Source organism: Rissa tridactyla, chromosome 6 (assembly GCF_028500815.1).
Source record: "Rissa tridactyla isolate bRisTri1 chromosome 6, bRisTri1.patW.cur.20221130, whole genome shotgun sequence".
NCBI classification, from domain to species: domain Eukaryota; kingdom Metazoa; phylum Chordata; class Aves; order Charadriiformes; family Laridae; genus Rissa; species Rissa tridactyla.
In genome coordinates, this window is record NC_071471.1 from 52154818 (window position 1) to 52180636 (window position 25819).

General features: G+C 43.0%; 1 protein-coding gene across 10 annotated transcripts in view; it reads right to left on the reverse strand.

Annotated features, from left to right (window-relative positions):
- MARCHF8 (membrane associated ring-CH-type finger 8) overlaps positions 1 to 25819 on the reverse strand; it is a 102554-nt gene that overhangs the window by 15600 nt on the left and 61135 nt on the right. For all 10 annotated transcript variants that reach the window (XM_054207528.1, XM_054207532.1, XM_054207538.1 and 7 more), the window contains one exon: positions 10388 to 10438. In XM_054207528.1, coding sequence (XP_054063503.1) covers positions 10388 to 10438 — 51 coding nt within the window. The remainder of the gene's footprint in view (positions 1 to 10387; positions 10439 to 25819) is intronic.

Sequence of the window (25819 nt, forward strand, 5' to 3'; positions counted from 1 at the left end):
CGATCATTGCCTCAGAGTTGGGACTCGATGGGCTATTATTATAGGCCTTTTCTGCTGCTATATTCTATAGGTCACTAACAGAAACTTCTCGACTCTTCCCAGAGGTTTTGGTGGAGGAGGAGACCAGTGTTGATAACCTCCTAACAGAGAATCTTTAAACCTGGTTCTCCCATGTTCCACAGCTGTTGGACAGGCTGTGCCGCTCACCCACCCCTGCGAAACGCCGCTTGCATTTCAGAATTCAAATAAAGGTTTACAGCTCTTTTGATCTGCAAAGCAAAGCCTGAACCCCAGGAAGGAACAATGCAACCAGCAGAACAACAGAAGTGTCAACACCACAGAGCTGGGCCTGGCAAGTGCACCAAGCCGGACCAGGAGACACCTCTGGTTGTGAAGGCGTGCTGCCGCAGAAGCACGTGGTGCCCAGGCCTGCGCTCCAGCTTGAGACGCCGGGGCTACCTCAGTCATCACTGTTTTGGTGATCTCTGGTCACTGTGCAACACACACGCACACTGTATCTGTCTCAGGTCTCTCCAATTCTATATACTTCATTTATTAAAAGCCCCTATGGTATATATAAACAAGGCTGCTACAGGCTTTTACACTCTCACAGCAAAAAGCAAAGTCCCTTGTCACACAACATACTCTCCTTTCTTTGCGAGAGAAGATGCACACGCTCCTTTATAAATACAGATACAACCGTCATCTTCCAATTTACAGGACTCATCTGTTAAGGTTTTGTTTCCCCAGCCAACAGCACTCCAGTGAGCACTCTATCTGGCCTCACGCTGGGATGTCTCAGGTACACCGAGCCTGAAAAAACAGGCATCCGTTTACAGCTGGGTCTGCGAGGGCCGAGGGCAAACACACACCTCCTGATCTGTAGGAAGGCACTGTAACTTATTTCCCATCCTACCCAGCTAGATACATGCATAGAACAAAAACCAAGAGAATAACCTTAGGTGAGTCATTTTATGACTGTTACAAATTGAAGACCAATTATTGGCTTTATCCTGGAAACTATGGTTCTTCCCATTTTACACCACTTGCACATGCTAACGATGTATGTTGCTGATTATACAGTGAGGTGAATTCAGGTATTACTTGGAAATTTGCTCTGTATTTGATGCTTAACATCTCCTAAAAGCAGGTACATCTCTGACTTCAAATCCTATCTTTTAAAATGAGTTTGTGCAGTAATTACTTTTTTTTTTAAAGAAAGACTGACAAGTTAGTGAAAGACCTGACACACTATAATCTGCTGCTATAATTATGCAAAAGAAAATTAATAAGATTTAAATAATGAACTATTTAAAAAGACATATTTAGCAATCTTCTAAAAACAAACTATTGAACCAGTAAAACAGCATGTTGCATTCTGCCATGGAAACAGCCATACTTAGTTGGAACCGAAGACACAAATCAATTAATAAATCTGTCTCAGGTTTTGTGTTATGAGCAAATCACAGAAGGGTAACCTGCTTAGAATGAATCCAATCTCTCTACCCCTTCACTTTACCAATGAAGCTTTTTTGAAAAAAAAAAAAAAAACCAGCATATATGATATGACTGTCTAATAGCAGAGGAGTAGATTTAATGATCCAAAATTTCCCTTCCGAAACCATGTTACTGGTTTCTTGATCCAATTGCCTGGCATCAAGACAGTGACAAAGTCTCACCACTTGGGAAATCAAGAGTCTGGGACAAACAAGAAATTGTGGAATTTCATTTGCATTTCAAGCCTGCTATTCCATTTCTGGATGCCAGCACTGTTCAGGACAGCTTGCAAAACCCCCACATCTCAGGCACGTTTCCTCCTCTCTTCCTGCTTCAATACGGGAGGTCCTTTGCTCCGTCTTCATACATAATGCAAATGCAACCAAAACATGAACAGAAGTTAACACACTTGGAAAGGCACCACAAAGCGGAACAACAAAACAGTGGAGGAAGTTACGGCCCACCCTCGGTTTAAGCTAACGTAAGCTGTGGCTACCACCAAAAGCCATGGCTCAATGAGCCTCTCGTCTCTCAGTCTGTCCTCCTTTCCTCCCATGCTTTTTGATCGTGAAACTATTTACACAGCTGCATTCCAAATCAGATTAGGATAGTGAGGTGAGGTAAAACTAACCACTTCTTTTACTGAGCTTGTTTAATGCCAGTCACTTCCCTAGCTTCAGCTGCCGGAAGAACATCGGTCGGTTAGGGCAACGAGCCTCTAACAGTGAGGCACAACCCACTGACAAGAGAAGAGCATCATAGAATGCAGGCTGCTGCCAAGAGCCCAAGAAGTAAATTCTGCCAGTCCTAGAAGCAGAGGTGCACGCAGCTGACGCTCACCAATCCACACAGCTCACCTGGGTTTACTGACTCAGATACAGCAGCTATCAGGCAGAGAAGTGCCTCAGAAAAGAAGAAACCTGGCAGCCTTGGACCAGAACACGGCAAAGAGGCAACATGATCGGTGAATGCAACAGAGAGGTGGACTCAGCTAGTCTGGAGCTCTGATGTTGCTCCCACGCACGGCTCAGCTCTGAAGAGGCTGGGAAAATAAGCAATCAAAGCCTTCACCACTCTGTAGCTTCTTGTACACACACCATCCTTAATGCCCCACCAGCGGCACTTGTGGTTGGACTTACTACTTACAGTGGTGACAACAGTTATAGGCTTTAAAGCACTCCTTGTCACAGGGTTTCTGCCACGGTCATTATGTGGTGAGTGGCCTAAGCCTCAACCCTTCTAACTCCGGAATCACTTGCTGAACCTCTGTGGACTTTCATGCCCTTCGCATGGAAGAATATCATCACCTCCAATGACAAGCCCTAGGAGCTATGTGCTAGCGACTTACCCTGTACAGCCAGACAGGTTGCCTAAAATAGCTCAGGACTAAAGGTCAATAGTTAGTTAATTATGTATATCGACATTCCCATCTACTGCAATTCAGTGAGGTCACGGTGTGGCCTTCCGCACTGGTGTGTAGATAATCGCAGTGACTCTGAAGGCAGCAATCCCGGGACGCCTACAGCTCCCCGTAGGGTTGCGATCAAGAAGATATATATATCTTTATATATATGTTATGTGTGTGCATATATATATTTGTACATATATACACACATACATGTGCTGCCATAGCTGCTTGTTCTCATTCTGCCCCCACTCCATGAACAGTGTGATGTCTGGGCGAAGGAACTCAGCCTTTTTTGATTGCCTACTTTGACTACACGCTGCACACTGAAGAGCAAAAAACCTCATCCTGCCTCAGAAAATTAAAACATCTTTGAAGTGAGCCATAGTGAACATGTCAATGGCTTGGGTACATTCCAAGATAACCTGCTTATCTGAGATGGCACTTCTGGATATAGTTGCTGTCTTCTCACTCTGGGCTGCACTTTAGTACTAGCAATTATACCTCATTTTAAAGAACAGGGCCTGTCACATTCTAAAAACCTTATTAAATTATTCATTGAAGGTTAAAAGTTAGAAACAATTTAATTCCAGAAGAATTCCTCTGCTGATTATAAGTCTGAAGGAAGCAAAGAAAGGTTTTCCCCCACACCTGCAAAATTCGTCATTTCTAGGTGCCACATGAATAGGATCAATACTGTGGACCTACTATTTCTGCTACAAAAACACCCAGAAGTCTCAGATAAGGACCTGGAACTAACATACTAAGCACTATACACATGTAATAATGGAGCACACCTCTCCTTTGGGCAGACAAAGGGTTAGAGAAAAGAAGCAAAATTTTAAGTCTTTTACTCAGGAGGAACTGCAGCACAAGGAGCTTCAGACAAACACAAATTTAGCAGTAGAGCAAGGAGCCAAACGCTCCACAACCCAAATTTCAACCTGGCGTTTTGATTATGGGTTTGCCTTTATTTTATGCTGTGATGAACCCATTTCAAAACTATGCTCTTCTGCTGAGCTAAAATAAAATAAAATAGCAATAAAAATCCTAAAAGGTAGCTGCACCTGCTGCCAAAAAGACTGACGCTAAAAGGTGTCTCAAGCACCATTAGACCATTGTAGCAGCTTCTGTCTGCCTCCCTTCCACACAAGAACAATGGGAGCACAGTGATGGTCTTCTCCACTCAGTCAGCTCCAACTACCATCAGTCCCTCTGGGGATTGAAGAGACATAGCTAACCATATCAGGTGCTGGCTAAGCGGAGACGTCTCTCACCACTGCCCCGGAGTTGTCCTGTCCCAAGCACAACCAGTGACTGAGGCCCACAACCTTTAATCACCACCACCCCAAGCAACCCCCCGCACTGTGATGCTTTTTCAGCACTGAGATGACAGTGCTGCGATCTGCAATGGGCCACTGGGAGTTTTGTTTTGAGCAGATTTGTCTCTCCTGGTGTTACGCAGATTTGTCTCTCCTGGTGTTAACGCATCACAATGACAAATGTGGCAGAAGCACATGGGAAAGACAGAATCAGAGGGACGGTTATCACACCCTGTGTTTTAGAAGAACTCGTTGCCAAAGAGCTATTTTATCTCTCTTGCACAGACCCCATTTAAACGTGTATTAAAAAGGCAAGGCTGCAGCTAAACACGGACATGGCAGGTACTTATCTGGCATGGCGCATCTCCAGAGGCAGCGAAAGCCCCAGGCTCTGCTCCCTCCTTAGTTTAGACCACAGAAACCGAGACCAACCACCCCACACCTGTTCCTCTGGCAAGATCTAGACGCAGACAGTGATCTAGGAAAGAAAACACCAGTGATGGAGGCCTTGTGAAAAAAGGAACCAAGTGTCACTGCAAGGCGCTCCATAGCTAACCTGGCTAGTCCTCAGATAGGGAAAGGACACCTACAAAGAGACCTAGGGAATATGGCTCTGTTGTGCCACTCCTGCCCCATTCACCTCCCCTCCCTTTGGCAGGGGCAGCCCCAGGCCTGTCTCATCCACCGTGGCAAAATTCAGTTCTGCCTGCTCTGTGGAGAAGTCCCAAGCCTGGGCTGAAGGCAGGCGGGGAGGTCTTGATTAAACCCAAGGGACACATCCATCATTTCTCTGGAGCCACTGCAGAACAAATATAATTGCTTGGCTCCATCCAGCCACCAGGATGCAACATGTTTGTGTTTTTATGCTTTCAGCAAGTGCTGTACTCCATGTAAACGCTGGCTGAGGGCTCTCGCTAAAGCGCACTGCAGCTGTAAAGTCTCCAACACTCATCTGTGAAGGAGACACGGTCGTTTCACTGCACATGTGCCAAAGGAGGCCTCCAGCTGAACTAGCACACCCAGGCAGCAGTGCAACGAGACCAAGTTGTGCCAAGTGTACTAACCTGACACTTGAGATAGCCCAAACAGGCCACTACTGACAGACTGGGTGTTGTGAAGGGTAGAAAGCCCCACTGACAGGCTGGTTTTGAAAGGTTTTCCTAAATACCAGCACGGCAGGATCAAACATCAGTAACTTCTCGTCTTCTCCATTATACTCTCCCTACCAGGCTTGTGCCATTTTGACTACCAGCGCATATTAAAATCAAGTGTCTTTATCTGGGATAACATGCATTATTAGAATGGAGAGTGGTTAAAAATATTGGGGGAGAAAAAGAAAAAAAAAAAAAGACAGACGTGTGAAAGAGGCATCTGAAATTTTCAGGATCATCAACTCCACCCTATAATTTTGACAACAATTTGATAGCAACCAGTAGTCAGCTGCTGGAAGAGCTTTGTTCCATACTTTATATAATGTATATGACTGCAATGAAAATTATGTCTAGAAACTAGGAGCAAAGCTGAAGTCAGCTTCCCCTCATTCTTCCTAAAGAAATCTAAAGGAGGATTCTGGCAGGAACTTTCTCTAGAGATACCGGAGCCGGAGGCACTAGCGAAAGGAGGCTAGCTATTCTTTCAAAATCTCCCCAGGTGTAATTCAACCTGCCTACAGCACAGGATGAATGTTGACTAAACCCAGTAACAACTGGGTTCTGCAGGGACAACAACAGGTTCTGCAGGGAGAAGAAGAAAAAAAAAATAATAAAAAAAATAATAAAAAAAATAGCCCTTTGACTTAAAAATCTTCCTCAAAATACCTTGAATGGACTGAGGGAACAAAAGAGGAAAGGGAACTCCTGCAGGTTCCTCCCTCACAGGGTGCCCTCATACCTCTATGAAGTAAGAATCCAGCCCCAGGAGTGGGGATTTATCACAGCACACAGGGAGACGGTCGCACTCCTTACAAACACGACTGCACCGTGCTCCAGCATGAGATTATTTGCTCTTGTGGGTGGGGGAATAAGTTTACCTTAATCTTCACGCTATACAATTTTTCCTGTCTTTTCCCTTATCCCGTAGCTCAGTAGAAGGATTTTTTTTTGTGATTTTTTTAAGCAACTTCTCTTTCCCTACCCCTAGGCTCACAAACCTGAGCAGAACACTTCTGAGCAGCAGTTCTTTTCAGTAAGCCTTGGTCATCTGATAGACTACAGGATGGCTAAGCTCTGCGACTGAAAAACCTGAGACTGCTTTTCTATGGACGAACGCTCACTGAATCCATCAAAGCTTCAGGCAACAGTGGATGTGTGTATTCATATGCTTTTCTAAATCTGTTCCAAGCTGATGAACAGCCTAAATGGATTTTAAATTTCATAGCAAGCTTAGGCTACCACTTTGCGTCTGCACTGTCTGCCATTCAGCCCAAGAATAATTTAATACTTTACCATGTGCTTCTGCTCAAAAGATAAACTGTACAGGTCTTCAGAAAAGACAAAGCATTTATATTTTTTAAGGAGTGCACTTTTGATTCCTTTGCTGTCATCTCAGTATTAGCATTTTCAAAGTTTACTCCTCTGAGTGCCACGAAAATAAGACTACAAAGTGCTTCCCCACTACACTAAAATCAGCCCTCCAGAGCAATCAGATGACAGGAAGAGCACACAGATGACCTGCAGATATTTCCATACATCACACCATCAGTTTCAGGATATATCAGACACTTTAAAGCTAAACAATATCACTAATTTGAGGATAACTGTTTATAGACCAGCTTTGTTGGTGACCTCATTTAATCTGCTTGTAAGCACAATTCCTTTTATCTAAGAATCTAAGAACAGAGGGCATGAATTACCACCACTGTGAAAATCCCTTTTTTAGTTGCTGTCAGTGACTGGCTGTGTTTTGGGGTCAATTTCATCTATATTTAGAGCATGAAGCCTCTGTAAACCTTAATTATTTCTCTGTGTGGCTTGTATGATGAAGGCATTTACCAGTAAAGGGTGACTTCTTGGCAAAAATGCTGGCTTAGGGTAAAGAGCTGAGATGTGGATGTGGGCTGCACACCCACCCCTGTGCCAGTCGGGGGTGTTTCAATCAGCATCACTGTACTTCAACAGGGCAAGCTGGGAACCAGGCCATGTCCAACTCCCATGACTAAATCAATTCAACCTGCCTTCAACCGTATTTTTTTTTTTTTTAAATTTCAAAACAAACATAGAAAAGATTCCAGGAATTCAAGCGTTTCATGTGGAGCAGATTTAAAAGGAGTGTTTGAAATACACACACCAAAAAAGCAAAGAAAGGCCTGGAGGAATGCCACATCCCCCAGCGTGCAACAGACTGCACAAAACCTAATGGCACCGTATGAACATCCTCCTACATCTTATTCCCTACTCATTTTTCTGCTGCTTCTGGCCTCCCTCCCTGGTCAAGTATTCAGGTGATTGTTTTTTCTTGGCCTGGCCACATGTACTAGCATCTCTTCAGCCTCTCTTAGCATCTACCTCTTGGAGAGCTGCCTTTTTGCCCCTTCCTCCCAAGGGACGGCTCCACCTGGCCCCAACACTTGGGGTCCACGTTCAGAGAGGTCCTGCTACCTCTACCAGCTGATCTCATTTTCAGTGGCACCATCTGTCTGCCTCCCTCCTTGATCACTTTTAGCCCTAGGGCATTGCTTTCCTTGGTCACACGGAGTAACACAGCATCCTCTCTTGGCTAGAGGCTGAGTTCTGACTCAATCCTTTCCACTCACAGTGCACACTGCAACTGAGAGCAGTGGAAAGACACACAGTATTAATCACAGCGGGTTCATAATGACATAGCAGCACCAGAAAGGCTTTGAATCAAGCATCAGTGCCAAGCATTTGTAGCAGATTTGCTACATTGCTACACTGTAAGCTAGATTTGGGTGGAAAAATAATAGCTGAAACAGTCATTTGCGGGAATTGTGATCATTATTTCCGTACACACACATCAACATATCTGGAAATGCAGCATATAATTGATTATCAACTCAACTTTGGTTAAATAGCTCCTCTTAAAACGGTGTGGTATCAACAAGCTCTGAGGATTTCTAAAAGCCCTATACAGGCAGCCAAGCATTTCCATACTTCTTCCTGTACATGTATTCAATCTGCCTTTTTGTCAGGTTGTAACACTATTCTAAACAAAAATAAAAGGCACTTACTTTCCTATTAAACCTCAGAACTAATGAAAAATTTTCCATGTGCTTAAGCTTCCACGCAGCATCCCACTACTGTAATCTTCTTGTTTTGTCCTACAAATTGCTTGCAACAGCCAACCCACCTGTAGACTGCAAAATAAATTGTTGCAGCTTAGCACTGAACTGCCTGGATGTGCCAGGCAGCGTTCGGATGTATGAGGCAAATCAGGGGAATGATTTCACCGGTGGGACTTCTCTTGCGCTTGTTAGAAGCCATCTCCAGAGTGGAGTAGGTGCACGGAACGGATCAGACACGGAGATGACAGAGGAGCAGCAAGAACATCAGTACTGCTCGGAAGCTCAATGTTTGCAACCGAAAAGTCTCACCCATCGAACTGGCAAAGCTGACTTTTGCTCCCCTTGAGAACTTCAGCTTTTGCAACACACAGCAATCACGTTGAACGTTTCAGTGTTTCAAGATGAATGCAAATATTGATGTCTCGCTTGCCAGCGCTCCCAGGGAGAGCTTTGCCAGAGTGCAAGGTCCTTCCCACTGCACTGCCACACTACCAGCTCTCGATGAATTAGGAACGAACTGTGCAGCTTCATATGGGTACCAAACCACTGCTGCCAAAAGGCTTGTTGTGCTGAATTTCAGACACTCTGAGAAAAGTACAATGACACTTGATGATAAATCTACCATGTCTGCTGAACATGCCTGAAAAATGCAATTGAGGATGCCTAAGAAGAGAAGAACCAGGGTAAGAAGGAACAGGCACAGTCCCATTTTAGAAAAGCACAGATGAGGAGTTGCACTCACATGATATTTATTTCAAAACCCTTTCTGTGAATGCACATTTTCTGATGCTGAATGCAAAACACAATCCCACATTGCTCCATGATACCAACACCTTCAGCTTGGTCAATACCTCGTGCACTGGGCAGCTGCCCAGCTCATTATTTAAGACACCCAGTAATCTTGTCTTTCTGCTCCAAAGTGAAAGCTGTCTGTGCCCATATAAACCATAAATTAAATGCAGCCACTGTTTCTTCTGCTGGAGATAGGCATGAATAGCTTCCTATATCTTGAAGCACCCAGAAAAAAGGGATTTCAGCTTGTCACAGCCATGACGATTCAGTCTCTCATTAAAAGTCACTATTACCAACAACATCAACTGTGGCAATGAAGGTTAAGGCTTACGCACCCCATGAAAAATACTGGTCAACCACCACAGCCTTGCTTGCACGAAGGCTTTAATTGTACATGTGTAAGCAAAAAAGTGTCAGGCTTCCAGCTAATTAAAGAAAAAGCCCTTCTCATTTGTAATGCAGAAGTAGAAGTAGGGTATGTATTGTAATAAGTCATCTTGGACAGAAGATACTTTTTTCCTAATGGCATAACAAAGCAATTGTGCTTTTGATGTGCCCATCGGCATACTGAAGTGTGACTACACTGGGTACAGCATCATACTTCCCTTACAAGATCAGGGCTTGTAGCAGCAAACATTTAAAAATACTTACATAGCCATGCCCTGATAACAATGCATTTCATGATGCTAACAATAATTCAGTGTTGAAGTGACAATAAAATAATGTTTAGCCACATATCCAATACATGTTACGGGATGCATGGCTATACATATCTTAGAGAGAACATTACATCAGATAGCTTACAGTATGAAAGAACATACTTGAGTAATGTTTTTGGAGCGATTTCCCCCCCAAGATAAGTTCTCGGGCACCTACCTTGCTCCTACGAAGCCAAGGAGGCTGACAGTGTGAAAGAGAAAACCTACTGTAGCTTCCATTTCATTTGACCTGTAAAGAGAATCTGCAAAACACCAGAGAGTTCTACCGTTTCAGGAGCGACTCTCAATGACAGACAGGCACGGGAAGCATTTTCTACTAGTCACATTGCCATGTTTATCACCCCAGTTTCAAAATAAAAGAAATCCCAGTATCCCCAATTTATTAAAGACTGAATTATATCAGGGTACATACCTTTGAGATGTTACTAGAGCGGCTCACGGAATGCCCCAAAGCCTTCTCATTCTGAAAGAGGAAGAACAGGATCACTGCAGCAACAAATCACAGTTACGGGGATATTTTAAAGCTGGTATTTGAAACCAATTGAAAGTCTTCCAGCTGTGGCTCCTAAGGATGTTGCTTCTATTGACATCAGCCTGATTTATGATAATCACTGAATTGCTTTGTTCGCTTAACAAGATATTACCTTGCAGAAAATCACATAGGCAGGACAACTACAAACTGAGAAATACTAGAACAACGATTTCTTCTCTCTATGAATACTGCAAAGCCCTTTTCTCAGATGGCATCTATTTTGGAAAGGATATTTCTCAGCCCTGCTTCACCTACATCTAAAGGCAAACATCTAACCACTAAATCTGAAAGCTCTTTCTTAAAAAAACCCAAAAGTATCAGAGTGATGTCCGGAGACAACTGTGAATACCCACATGCATGTCATTTCAGGAGACACGGCAGAATTACTGAGGAACTTCCTATTTACCACAGAACTCAGAATTAAACTGGAAATATCATATAAGATGGAAATGCAGAAGTTGCAATTCTCAAAACTGAAATCAGTGACGACTGTAACTGCTACTCACCTTTCCATGTGCATACCCTGAACGATAAGGACGACAACATTATCTCCTACCAAAATAAACTGTAGTTTTCACCAAGATATTTCATCCTTTAAGGTTTTCTGGTTTCTTAACACAAGTTTACCATGAGTGTAACTGGACACAATTGCTCCACTGGGAAAAGCCTAGAAATTGCTCTGCAAAAACTTTTCTGAATAAAATCTAAGAAAAAATACTTTTTTCTATACAAATATTACAAACACGGCCAGTCATAAAGTTTGGTTACAGATCAGTATCTATGTTCCTCTAAGTCTGTGAAGTCTGACTGATCAGACAGAGCTTGGGTCCTCTGTAGATAACAAATGGGAACAACAAAAAAAAAAACAACCAAAACACCTCAAAACAGTCAACTGCAGTTACTCCTAGATCAGCTTGGACGTAGCAACTGGTTTCAGACCTCCTGCCCTATGGTGTGTTACAATCAAGTGACCTTCAATGCTTAAAGCCCACACTAAATCAGCCCAGCTGGCTGAGCACCCAGATGCTACACCCACACTTGGAGATCCCCGCGCTCCCAGACACTTCTTCCTACAGCACATCCCCAGAGCAACTTCAAAGCTTTGTGCTGAGAAAAAGAGAAGGCAAGGCAGAAAACTTCAGCATGTGCTTACAAAAGCAGGCAGTCCCTTCCTTACAACACCAGTTGCCTCTCAACGCAGTCCCGGGCACCGCCTCACTTCATGGGTATAAATTGCACTTCCTCCCTTAAAAACATGAGGAAGCAAACAGTGTTCTGAAATCCTCTGGATGTAGGAATTTGAGTATCCAGAAGAGAGTAAAATAGTGTTTCAGAAGAAGAACAGAGGAGAAGCGACCAGGGAGCGCCCTGCCAGTTTTGACTGATGGCCAAACTAAAAATCAGCAAGGATTAGTTTAAGGTCTGGAATAGTTATGGTCTAAATTACCATTGACTTGAATGCCAGATTTGCACACTGCAAGGCCGAATTTGATTTTCGAGATGACTATGAGCTTTTGTTACATAGATAACAGTATTCCTGGCACAGAAACAAACACATAGAGACCCCCCCAGAAATATGGACACGATGCTTATGTGAAGACTAACATCGGACGGGACTACTGCCAGAGCCAGTATGGCTAAGAATTCACTCCAACCGTAAGGGAAGGACCTAGCTGATTTCATCAAAGGCAGTGTAGCTATAGCAACAGGGAAAAAAAGAGTTCACTGAAGCTACACAAGATGGGAGGAAGAAAAAAGGGGGCAGGGACATGTTTTCAAGCTATGACGAAGAGAGACCAACACGAGCTGGCAAGCACAAAGACTTGTCATTGCGTATGTGTGAGGTGTGGGGTGAAGCAGGCTGTGCTTGGCCTTCTAGGGACGCGTGGGAGGTAAACAAAGCAAGGCTATGTGGGACAAGGAAAAATGGTAGTGAAGAGCGGGACCCCTGGCCAAGAAGTCTGCCTGAAGCAACACATACAGGTCCACACAGGTGACAGTCTCAAATCCTGCCCTAGGTGTCAAAGACTTCCAGGTGAAATTCCTGGAGATAAAATTAGACAGAGCAGAGGTTCTTCAATTAACTCAACACTCCCTAAATACCACCATCTAGTTGAAGAATATGCCTGCAAGGGAGCATCACTGAACACAGACAGGCACCTGTGTTGAAAAGGATGTGCTAAAATTCAGGAAGCGCAAACAAGCTGGAGGACAAGACCTATATTTGTACAACACAGTAAATGATGCAGAGCAAACATTTTCTTAGCTGCACCACAGAAACTAGTCTTTCTGCTCTGCTCCCAGAACTGATTTCATCTGATGGATGCCAGGAGGCTTTAAGAGACAGATGCTCATATTGTTTTTATTGATCTGTGGTTGGAACCATACCTACATCAGAGGTTTCAGTCAGTAGATGACTGTGAAAGTTGGGTTTGTTCTTGAAAGAATGATAATTTTTAAACAAAAAAGCAGTCTTGAAAACTATTCCCTTAAGGGTAATGAAGTGCATGAACGCCTATATTGAAGTATCGGTGGTATTTCTCAAGGACTCCTAGCCACCTAAGCATTCTTTCACATTTCAGCGCCTTTACCACGCAAAGCTGGTATGTCCATAAAGTCAACAGGAAATTCACTACAGTGTTAGCCCAGGCTGGCCCAATTTTGTACTCTAATGGGCTGCTTACTGACAAGCAGGAGGAGCACCAACTCACCAATACTTTCAAGGAGTGACAAGCGACCCAATAGGCACTACCAGATCCATCACAGACTTGCAAGTATACACACATTTTCCAGTCTGGTTGGCCTGTCAACTACCAAGCAGCCCCATCACCCAGATAAAACTGCTTCAGCCCTTGGACACCAACTGATGGCCCTGTCTTAGCCTGTCTTCTAATCAGGAACATTTTTTGAAACAGCAGCTCCAAGTTCCACAGCTTACATACAGGCAGACTTTAAAATGTATTGGGCTGAAAACAGATAAACAACCGAGTTTCGCTGTGCAACAGCAATTTCCCGTTCACTATGACCACTCAAGTAGCACCCCTGCTGAAGGAATGTACAGTGCTTTCTTAACTAGCTTCTGCGCAGGAACAGAAAAATTATTATTATTATTTTTTAAATCATTAAACAGCAATAGAAACACCTCTAAGTAACATAGTTCATGAAGTCTAGCTGTGCTTTTTAATTCTCTTCTACAAATAAAATAATAACCATCTATCCTTCAGGAAAAAGCACTGTGGAAGCCATTAAATACAGCCAGTGCTTGCTGGCGTTTCCCATGCCGCAATACATTAAGGATGCCATATGTTTTCCTGTCATTAAGATAGAAAAGAGCTGTAAAGCCATGGAAGGAACTCCTGGAATAGGTAGATTTTAATGGCAGGCACAATTACTAAGTGAGGAAGAGAAACATTAAATAGGTAAAAATTATTTTGAAGGCAAACAAACAAAAGCTCACTTTTCACACTATATCCACCACTGGTACCTTCATCCTGGGATCTTCTACCAATTATTCACAAATTAACACTGACATGGGAGTGGCAAGGCTAAACCTCTATTATGGTACTATCACTACCCAACAAATAAAGGTCTTCAGAGATTTTTTTCTAGCATGCGCTCATTCCACAGTAATACATATTCTAGTCTGGTAATTACAGCTCCAAACAAGCTCTCCTTCCTTTTTGCAAAAGCGTTAGTCTTTGCACTTGAATGAAAGGTCAAGACAAATGCAACATCTGCCAGCACAGACCGTACAATTATCACCAGTTAAAGCCTTTGTCACTCTACTTTAGCAGATCAGTCTTTCTGCAGGGGATAATGGGAATCCTGCCTTACAAAATCATCCTACTCAACTAGAACCACCTGGCAGGCACTTTAAAAAAAAAATAAAAATCTAAACTTCTCCTGAGCCACTCACTGCCAGCTGCTGCTCTGAGGTTCTCCATCAGAGCCTGGCTCTAGGGAAACAGAAAGGAAGGCAGAAGCAGGGAAATGACTGAAAAACAGAAAAACTGCTAGCCGTTCCTACAGTGGCATGTTTTTCTAACCTTTGGATGCACTTCCTTGCAATTGCCTGAATCCCCCTCCCAACTTTCCTTTCTTTTTCTATCTTTCCCTTAAATTTGGTCCCTACTGTGAGAGACAGAGCTGCCTCCGCCTTCAGCAGTTTGAAGCAACTGCTCACATCTGCTTTCCTGCAGGGCTCTTCATCTTGCCTTCTCCACCTTGCTGGCACATTTTCCCTTCTGCCACCATTCCTTGATTACTCTTGCATGACACCTCTCCCTTTGCAGTTCAGAGATCTGGAAGCTGACACCTCCCTTCCATCCTCCCTTTTACCTCAGTCTTCTATATTCAGCACTTCAAGTTATTTTACCCTTGCTTCCCTACCATAACATATCTTTTTTCCACTAAGCACACCAGCTGTGTGACTTACACAGCCAAACCCAGAAGCCTTGTGAGCCCCAAAACACCAGTTCCTATCACCTGAGCCAGCAGGAAGGTCCCCACCCCACTGATAACAATTCAGGCAGCCACAGCAGCTCTCCTGCACTTGCAATACCAATGCATCATGCTGACCTTTCTCCAAACTCGGCTGTAGACTCCCTACAGATATACAACTTGGATGTCCTTGCCAGGGTGGAAGGAGAAAAGTATCTTGGTAAAGTGGTTTGTATTTTATGTTCCCGACATTTTGGTTTTCAGTTATTACAGCAGATAAATAGAAGACAACAGAGGAAGTAGTCTCGTAGCTAAGTGTAGCCTTCTTCTGGCTACATCCCTGACTACACACACCTATCTTCAGGTCTAAGTATGGCTAATACTAAACTCATCTTTATCTCTGCTCATAGACCTGGAGAAGAAACTGCAAGCCAAATCCCAATAGTTTGACAAGGTGATTGTTATTCTCTTTTGCTCTATGAAAGGAGGCCAGATGGCACCAGAGGAAGGTCCTCTTTCCTCCTGAAGCCACCAATGGCTAAGCATGAACCTAGCACATGCCTGCTTCCTCAAGTCTTAATTTGCTAACGCACCCAGTGACCTGATAGGGCACTATATTCCCCATTTTGCAATGCAACTTTCATGGTACGTTATCTTACACGATGAAATGGGTTAAGATCCTCATCTAATAATACGAGTTCTCCAACTAAAATCTCCGTAATGAAGAGCAGAGCCCTTTGTTTTGATGAGGTTCTCACTGCAATGCCCCAGCCACAGATCCCTACAAGGTAGGTACTAATGCCTCAATCCAAGAGAGACACAGTTAAGCAAACCAGGGCAGACTGGCTAGGGCACTGCCTACTTGTAGTTTTCAACCTGGAATCTGAAAGCCATTTTAGTCTCATTTTGTGCGTTACAATTGCATTTTACAATGATAGTTTAAGCACAAGATCGATATGTAGTCAAATCACTTACTGTTATCAACACTGAGTGGCACGGGCACCATTTCAACAAAGTCTTCCGGGTAAACGGTTACTTTCCTTAATAAAAAAACTTTGCAGAAGATAATGAATAAGTAATAATTACCCCCATTCATACAGCAATTCTCATTCTTAGATCTTATGAGAATTACAGAATGGGACACAGAATGGCGTTGCTTGAAATGGCGAGGTGCTGAAGTGCTGAGTACCTGCATGGCCCTCGCAGGGCAAAGCAGCAAGTCAGGAGTGAAACTCAGTTCATCCATCAAGTCCCATGACCAGGGCATGAATGCACGGCTGTTCTACAACCACGCAGTCGTACACACCCAGGTACCGTTTCAGGTTTCATAACTGTGTCAGATTTCCTAGCAACCCCTTCCCAGAACGTATGCAGATCTTGCACTGCAACCCCATACCTGAACAGTGGAAATTAAAAAGAACGTACGCTTTTGGTTTGGGGCGAGGGGTTGTTCTTGTTGTTGACAAGATTGGCATGTGCACTTAATTGTCTGAAGCATATAGAATGAGGGGAAAGAAATGGGAGAAGGCTATGTGAATTATTTTCTCCATCTGTCAAAACCAATGTATTGTTAAATTACAAAAGCTTTGTCAGCGCTAGATCTTGTGACTGTCAGAATCCAACATTTAATTACTTCAGTAGGAAATGGTATTTTGCATCATATCAACTGAATATGGTCTTTATTTCTTTGATGACAGTCACCATGTCATCATGGAAGAGCAATAAACTTACTAACAGTTTATAAAGCCAGTGCTTGGCAAACTTCTTAAGCCTTGCTCATTTCAAATTTTTGTCCATAAAATACGATGAAATATCATCAAGGTTCATTGATGATTTTTGCACACAGCTAGAAGAGTAATGAAAGGAAGAATAATGGCATCCAACCAAAGAACAGTAATGGCATCTATGCCTTGTATCCCTGCTCTTGCGCAGTATTTACCCCCAGACACTGGAAACCGAGGGGGGTGGGTGGAAATCACACCACCTATTTCCTTTTTTGTCTTCGTGGAGACCCAGTACAAATACTGAAAAAGGAATCCAAACAATCTGCCCCATCCATCTAGCCCTGTATCTCCTGTTCTTGGATGATCCCACTTGATTCTCTGGGACCAGCAATTCACGAATGAATACCAAAACCCAATATAAGATTTCAGATCTTCCATATCAGTGGAAAAATCTACAGCAAGCTCACTGTGGATTACACAGACAGCTCACTAACTTGCTTATTCATGTTCACATCAAGCCACTTCACATAGTGGGAGACAAACTCAGAAAAACAACCTGAAGGCAAAAAACAAGGCAGAAAGTAAAACATAGGAGAATTAACAAGCTTTATTCCAGGTGCTGAACTTACAGCTGTGCCTGAGACCATCAGCAACAGAAACGAAATCACAAGATCATACAGCTTTAACGAAAAAAAGACCAATGAAAGCAGAAGACAACAGACCAAATGGCTTTAATGGCAGAGTTCAAGGAATTCAAAGAACAGGCCCCTTGGGGGTTTGGGGAGGGGAGTCAAGGAGGCCAACAGGTCACAAACAAGAAATATAAATGAGAGGAAATTCAAAGAACATGGCAAACATAGCAGAATGCTGAAATTAAATAAGAATCTCTTTCCCATGTCTGTATCACAGTCTGGTCAGAAGCACAACATGCTCCATCGCCAGTCGGCCTTGTGAATACCTCTGAGAGCTTGCGTGGACGTGCCTGATACTATGCAAACCTGACAGGCACACAGCTCCCTACATGTCCCAGATATGGTCCACTCGTGCATAAGTCCTTACTGATTGTGTATTGCTGTGGGCTCAGTCTTGCCAGCTTAGTCTTTGGAGTATGTGGGATACAATGCTTTGACCCATTCTTGAGTCCAACCCTACACTGGACAAGGTTAGGAGATCATTCTCTTCAACAAGGCCCTTTTCTCCATGGCTTTGTTGTCCAGACTTTTTTTCCAACATACCATTTTCCTGGTTTTTGCATTGCTCTGTTTTACTTCCAAAGGCTTTACACAAAGCGCATCTGCTTACGGATAACCTACATTTCCCGCTGCCATTTCACACTGGAGGTCTGATCTCCATCTCACCTCTACAATCGTTTGAGCTAGAGGATGAGATAGAAGCCTTCCTCTTGCTGAGCTGAAGCTGCCTCACCTAGAAGAGCAAATTTTAATTTCTGCACTAGATCATTGGTCTGGTACCCTTCACTAAAATGACATTCATTTGCACACTTACTATATTCACATGCCACGTGCCCAATTTCTAATAAAGAAAAGTAAACTACAAAGTTTGGCATCCAACATGTTTTACGGATGTTCTTATCCTGCTGTTGCCAGACAACCTGCCTAAAATGGATGCACGCCTTTATGTGATGCAACACAGAATAATGAATCCTTCCCTCAGGGAACAAATTATATGAACTACAAAAGACACGATCCAAAAATATACACCTTTCTTGCTAATGGAAGCAGCATGCATTAGCCTTACCTGTGTGACAGCAAAAATGCCGTTTCGAACAAATTCATGTATTTAACAGCAGAAAGAGGGATGCAAACACTGATGAAGCCAGCAATTATAAACAGATTAAAAGGAATAACATTCTATCTTCTGTGAAGTAATTGCATTTAATGCAACTGCTGGAATTCTCATGGTACACCACACATGTCAATATGCCAAAGCAACTGACTATTTTAAACATTCACAGATTAAAAAAAAAAAAACAAACCCAACCCTCTAGGCAACTGGTAATTTGGAATTTCTCAAGCTGCCAAGAGACATAGGAAGGCTGCAGCCTAGATGCACTCCCTGAACAGCTGGCCTTTCTCGGTGTCCACATGGCTTTGCAGGTGGAGCCGCTTGCTGCAGGACCCGGCAGCTGCTCCTTGGGCAGGGTGGCAGGCGGCCGCGCGGTCCTGGACACGACGCAACATGCCTGGACCTCTGCCTCTGCTCAGCTAAGGAGGTCCACAAAGCCTCTCCGATTTCCAACTTGTATTATACCATCGAAGTACACTGTTAAAACAGTCAATCACAGAATCATCTCTTAGCCAAGGTTACAAAGGCCTCCTGAATCTAAAAACAGATTCAGAACAATACCAGAAAACTGGATGCTTCCCAAAGCAGACTTGATATTTGAAGTTGCTTGTATTTCACTCAAGGATTTTATCTTCTTTTCACCCCTTTCCATGTTAAGATATTAAGATTGCTTATTAATCTATTTCTGACTGCATGGACCATAAGGGCAAACAGTCTTCCCTACAGCAACTAGAGAAATCACTTCCCAAATGATGCTGGGAAAGCATTCAGGAAATTTTTGGTAACATTTAACATGATATGACCAAAAGCACATGACAAAAGAACTTTTGAAAGAACACTTGTAGATACCAGACTTGTTTAGTAATATCTACTCAGTAGAGACTTGTTTAGTAATATCTACTCAGTAGAGACTAGCTTGGTTTTGCCTGAAATTTCATCTTCCCATTTTTATCAGTGCAGTCTGCAAAATATTCTGACCTGCAGTATTTCAAACTCACTTAGTGTTAAACGATCGCACAAATTTAGGTAGATGAGGAACTGGGCCCTATGGATCCCATTAAAGTTACTTAGCTAAACACCAGTTAGAGTGAGATCCTTGTAAAAATCTAACCTGTGATGTTCTGGAGAGCTTCAAGCACATTACATTTCTTACAACAATTGTTTGTAAGGTCAGAGAACACACAAAGAGTAATACCTAAGAAAAACAACACATTCAACCATTCTTACAGAAATAAATCAAAACTACTTAAGAAAAACACTGCTTTGGGAGGAAAGATGATTCACAGCTAAGAGAAAAGATGCTCTTCGTATCAAGGCTAGCACTTTAAAACTGCAGAACAAGAATCATTTAAAGCATAAATCTGCTGATAAAAAATTATATTAAGTGACCATTCAGAGTTCATGGATAATTATCCAGGAAATTCAGGCGTCAACTGACTATTTGCCCCAAGTCACTTAAAGAACATGCACGTGTGAACACTTACACACATCACGGTTTTTAGTACAAAACCTACAGAAAGCACACACACAGAGACAACTACCCTCTCTTTCCCCAGAACAACCCCTGGTAGGAGAAACAAAGGCAAATATTCTCTAGGTGTACCGGGCTACTCTAACCGGTAACCCAAGAGCATTTTATATCATTTTGTCAGGGAATCACAGCTGGTCTCACACGGGGTCCCACCTGATGCTTTGGGACGCAGCCAACAAGTCCATGTCCAGAGAAGGCTACATGGGACCAGGCAGAAGACAGGTACTGGGGACAACATCATTCATGAGCACCTACTGGTGCCACCAGCGTTCTGCAGTGTTTGGTGCTGTCAACATTTAAAGTCATTATACTATTAGAGTACCAACATGTGGCAAGAACCTCGTAAGGCAGTGGTTTGAAACACCTGGCTACACCCACAGCCTCCTATGCCATCGCTAACCACCCCCTCCCACAGCACAGCTCTTGCAGGACATTTTTTGCAATCGCGCATTTCAGGTCTTTCTGCAAAATTCAGACCTGAAGAAGACAACATATGCCTCTGGCTTTCACAGGTCTGGCTTTCAGGACCATCCTCTTTGCTCACAGTCCTGTGTGAACAACAGTGACTCAAGACGGCCATTTCTCACCGACAAAGGAATTCTATGACTTGCACAGTGCTAAAAGCTGCAAAAGCCTCTTCTCTTAAACACAGAGGATTTAACACACCCTAAACATACTTCTTTTTTAGCCTAAAAATCTCTAGTCATTAACTTCATTTCCACATTTGGGTTGCTGCACTTGAAATGTCAACAATTTTAGTAACATTAAAGGAACTGAGAGTGTAGGTTCCCAAGAGTCACAGATAAACAAGTTTCAGAGACCAGCAAACAAGGGGTGTGCTGAGAACTACTGCATAGCTCAGTCACAAGCAGACACTCTGGCACTCTCATTCAGAGCATGTTTAGGACCTGCTACTCATAGGAGAAAATCCTGCTCGTTCTGGTTACTTTCCAACCACACAAGCGGGAACAGGGAAAGTACAGCACCATACATCACAGATACCAAGGGAAGAAAAATGAAAATATAGGGAAAGTAAAGGACAGAAGCAGAATTCTAATGTGCTCCATTAGTCTTTCCTGTATATCACTCATTGAGTGGGTCCCTGATACATGAGCCGGATAGGAATTCAGCATCTATCTGCGAATGGTTAACAGCATTTAGGTTAACACTATGTAGGTTAACACCACCTAAATCCATGTCTATCAGCTGATGCCATCCAGTTTACTGATATTGATCATTGGTATCTGTGTACATCATGTTCCCACCTTCTTCGCTATGTCTGTCACAACACCTTATGCCCACACATGAAAATCGATCAAAGAAATCTTTTTGGTGGAAGATGAGTGCTCAGATGATTTAGATTCTCTACATTTTTGATACTTTTCCTACTCTCGGAAAAGATACGCACAACAGATGAGGCCAACAGGATGAAAAAAAAATCCTACAGCAGATTTATGTTTGCTTAGGAAGGTCATTTCAACTTTTTTTATTTAAAGAAGTATTGAAGAAAAAAAGATGGTATGGGCCATATAGAATAAGGGGAAAGTCTTCCACAATGGCACCACCAAAAGCAAAATGGTGTGCCCCGTTCTGTCAGAGACATCTTTTTTAGTTCTGTATTCAGCAGCAGTGCTTCTAGAAAAGGAGACCGAATCAGATCTTTTCTCTCTTCAAAATGTAGCAGCAGTCAACAAAGCAAACAAAATGCCAACAAGGAGAAGGAATGGGTGGAAATGAATACTGAAACAGTATAAAAAACAATGGCAGGTCAACAGCTTTTGAGTACGGTCACTAGGGGTTAAATCCTGGCTTTATGGAAGTCAGGGGGAATTCCACCACTAAGGTTGGTCAAGTCAGGAGTTCAGCCTCTGGTATTAAGAGATGCTGCAGAAATGCAAAGAGTTCAGCAACAAACAATAAGACAAGTCGTCATAGAAGACTACTGAAGCAACAAATTATTAAAAGAGAAAGTAAATAAAGAAGGTGAAGTGAAGAAAAGACACATAACTAAGTAACAAGACTTCACAGTTGTGTCCCACACCTTCAGAAGAACACCAGGAAGCTGATGATTCAAGCCAGCTATTGCAGGATAATACGCATACACTTGGATTAATTATTTCCTGGAGGAAGCAATAAACCAGCCCTCCATGTGGACACAGTGGTCCCACCAAAACCAACGAGAAACGCCTGCGGTCTCAGGAAGACTCAGACTGAGCCACTATCAACATCCTGATCTGAAAAAACATATTTCAGTGACTGCAACTGGTAGCAGGCACACTTCAGCAGATCGGAACCTAAAGTAGTTTTAAAAATACTGACTTGCTTTAGAGCATGAGAAGCAGAGAAGAAGGAACTGCAAGAGTCAGCTAGAAAAACATGTGTTTGCCTTTGCACATGGACATCTACATTTGCTTCACGTTCAGCAGGGAGAAGCAGGAGCACTTCTAGAAGAACCCCTGCGCAGGAAGGGACCGCTGGGCAGTGCTAACACTGAGCAACACCGAAGCCAATGGAGCTGCATTCTCTGAATAAAGCAGGGATGAGCCCAGTGACCCAGCACAGGAGGGCAGTCAACCAGAAGGCCAACAAACAGTAAAAAAAAAAGAAAAAAAAAAAAAAAAAAAAAAAAGAGGATTTTTTGAGCGGGTGGTGTGAATGCAGAGGACGGTGCTTAGAGCACCCCTAAGTCCCACTGCCAGTCAAGGCAGCTGCAGGTGAGAAAGGGACGCTCTGTGTAGGCAGCCTCTTTTCCCATCACTGTAATCCTAAAATCATCAGATTACAGCGGAAGACTGTGTGAGGCAATCAGATGGGTGACTAACAAAACCTGCTGGCTGAAGAGAAGCAGCCTTCCAGAAGAGCCCTGCTCTTCACCCAGTTGGGAAACTTCAGCGCAGTCACTGTCTAATAAGGAGGGTTGAGGATTTTGTGTGTCTGAATGAGCTGAATGCCAGCAGCTGCGTAAGAACTAAATTTACCACCGCAGTCCCAGGAACGCCTGCATTTTCTGCTAAAATAAAATCTCTGGGCCATTAGCCTATTGGAATAGAAGCTTTTCCACTTAACTGAAGACATTTACCCATTCTCTTTCCGCATCTCTCATGCTCCAGTTCCAGTAAAATCCTGCTTGGTTTCAGAGTTTTTTATGGAAACACACACGCATCAGTTCAAAAGTACTGATATTATGTTAGTAGTATTAAACAATTCACTTCGCTGGGTTCCTCTGCCTCTCGCATCTATTCCTATGAAACAGAAAATGAACTGCAGCTGTCGGTGCTGGCTGACCTACTGGGGACTGTACTGCATTCCTGCACAGGCGCTGACATCGCATTTTCTAGAGTTTATTTCCCAAGGGGAAAGAGTTATAAATAAGTCTCATATTCACAGTAAATCTCCTGCCCTTCATTCCCTAAAGCTTTGAGCGCGGGCGGTTTTTTGTCGCGGGAAATTGCATCAAAGTTTTCAGAAAAAGTGTATTAGCTGATACGATTTGCTTTTGGCAGACTGCCTTAACTTGACCCCCACCAAAGCTAGTTTTTAAAGATTCACTTTCAATCTTCTCTACGTTCACTGCTCTACACATTCATTATCTGCAGAAATCTGGATGTCTATGAAACCTGCAGCTGTTTTAGAAGATAATAGATTTTCTTAAAATACATTTTGTATTTTTTAAAAGTAACTTTTAAAAACCCGCGAAGAACCGCTAAATGATTAAAGGCCTTTCTGTATACCTTCTGAAAATGCATGTAATCAGATCTCTATGGAGGCTGTTTTCACCTGGAATTGCATGAGAAGCTGAAGCAATAAATAGGGGCTTCCCCACAGGCTCTAGCATCCAGCAGAGAGGACTCACTTATGAGGTAGGATCCTCAGATTGTCAGCTGGGGCATAACGTTGACAAAATATTTGCTGTTCCCATTACAACAAGGTTCTGACCCAGAAGTGGAACTTCCCCGTCCATACCTTCAACCCTCCACCCCCCAATCTATTTCTGATTCCTCTTAGCTTTGAAAATACAAGAGATAAAATTATCCCTAAATGTAAGTACCATCTTTCCAGTTTGAAATGCCTACTGAAGTATTTTCTAGGAGGTTAAAGAATAAGTAACTGCTGCTTTGGAAATCCATTTTTCTTAAAGGCCAAACCCCAGACAAGTGATATTGCCTATCTGGACATTACAAAATGTCAAAATTCTCACTGAGATTTTAGTTTTAAAGGGGCATTTCAGAAGGCATCCTGTGAAAAAAAAGAAATATCAGATAACGTGCAGGCATTCTCTAAAAGATGGAATGGATGATTTGGCCAGAAGAGTGCTCTGGGAAAAGGCGGGAGTGCAGGGGGAAGGATCGGATGCTGCCGAGCTGCATCTTGCAGTGCTGGCAGCGGGACTGAGGAAACAGCAGCGTGGGATAAGGATGCAACCTGCAAGAACAACTGGATTGTGCTCTGAAATACAGAGGCTTGAAGGCCTGAAGACTCAAACCAGAACATCCTGGTCCACATTCAGACTCCCCCATACTGGAGATTCAATACAGACATTTACAAAAGGCGAGTAAGATTAATGTAAATTTGCAAGGAAAGTTATAAATAGGTCTCATATTCACAGTAAATTTCCTGCCCTTCATTCCCTAGATGGTTTACATCGTCTTTTACATTTTAACTCTTTGTCTCCATGTCACCATTCCATACAGAAGTGCTTTGCTTTGAGGAAGTTACAAATGTCACTGTGTTTTTCACAGGCATCCAGAAGAAAATTTATTGATGGGATTAAATAATGTGTTAGGTCAGGCAAGACCTGAGGCTGATGGGCAGGGATGCCTGGAACAAGACAAGCATCATGAACAATGGGAACCAACTCAGAGGAAAACACAGGAAGGACTGGCACTTGGAAAGGATAACCACTTCTAAACTGACCAAAAAGTACAGTTCGCCCTGTAGTTATGACAGCTACCTATTAATCTTACAGATGAATTTTCACTAATCCTCAAAATAGGGAGATGGGGACATTTAAATATCAGGTCTGTAAAAAGCCCGTGGCTCCTTGGATGCGCTCCCTGTAGGCTCTAAATAAGCTTCCCTTGCAAACTCTTGTTCTCCACATGGAAGGGAAGAAAACATCTCCTGCCTAGTGAAAAGCAGCTGGACTAAACTATTCCAGTCACTTAAAACTCACAGCTCTAAAAATTCAAAATAGTGAAACAGGTAGTCTTATTCTGCAGCTAAGAACACAGTACAGCAGAGAAGTAAATCAGAAAAGAGTTCAAAGGAACAAGTGGCCAATTCTCTATGAACACATTCAGAAAAACTAGCCCTTTTCTTGTGAGGTTCCTTAATATCATCTGCTGCCAGTACCCTGGAGGACAGAACAGATGACATCAAAAAGAGGATGTAAAATTGGAAAAAAAATCTCTTAATACAAACATATGTATTTAGCTGAAAGCCAAATCGTCACTGAAAATAAGGCCGTACCACAGAGTTGAAACTTTAGCACACAGTGAATGTGCTTCTTCCATAGCACCTTTCCTCCGAAACAGTATTCGCTCTCCAAAGGGAAATACTGCAGTTGTTCAGGGCTGAACAGCAGTAGGGAGCAGCTCAAAACAAGAGCCAAACCAGATAATATCTAAGATAAACTGTACAAGGGACATGATGAGACCAGTTTGCAATTTACAGCCTCTTGCAAAATACACTCCAGGAGTTTTATAGCAGTACCCTGAAGCAGGCAAATGTGGCAGTCACGTGGCAGAGGAGAAGCCTGCGGCACAGGGAAATTAGGTTGCCCGGAGTGAAATTCACCCCTTGTCCTACGCG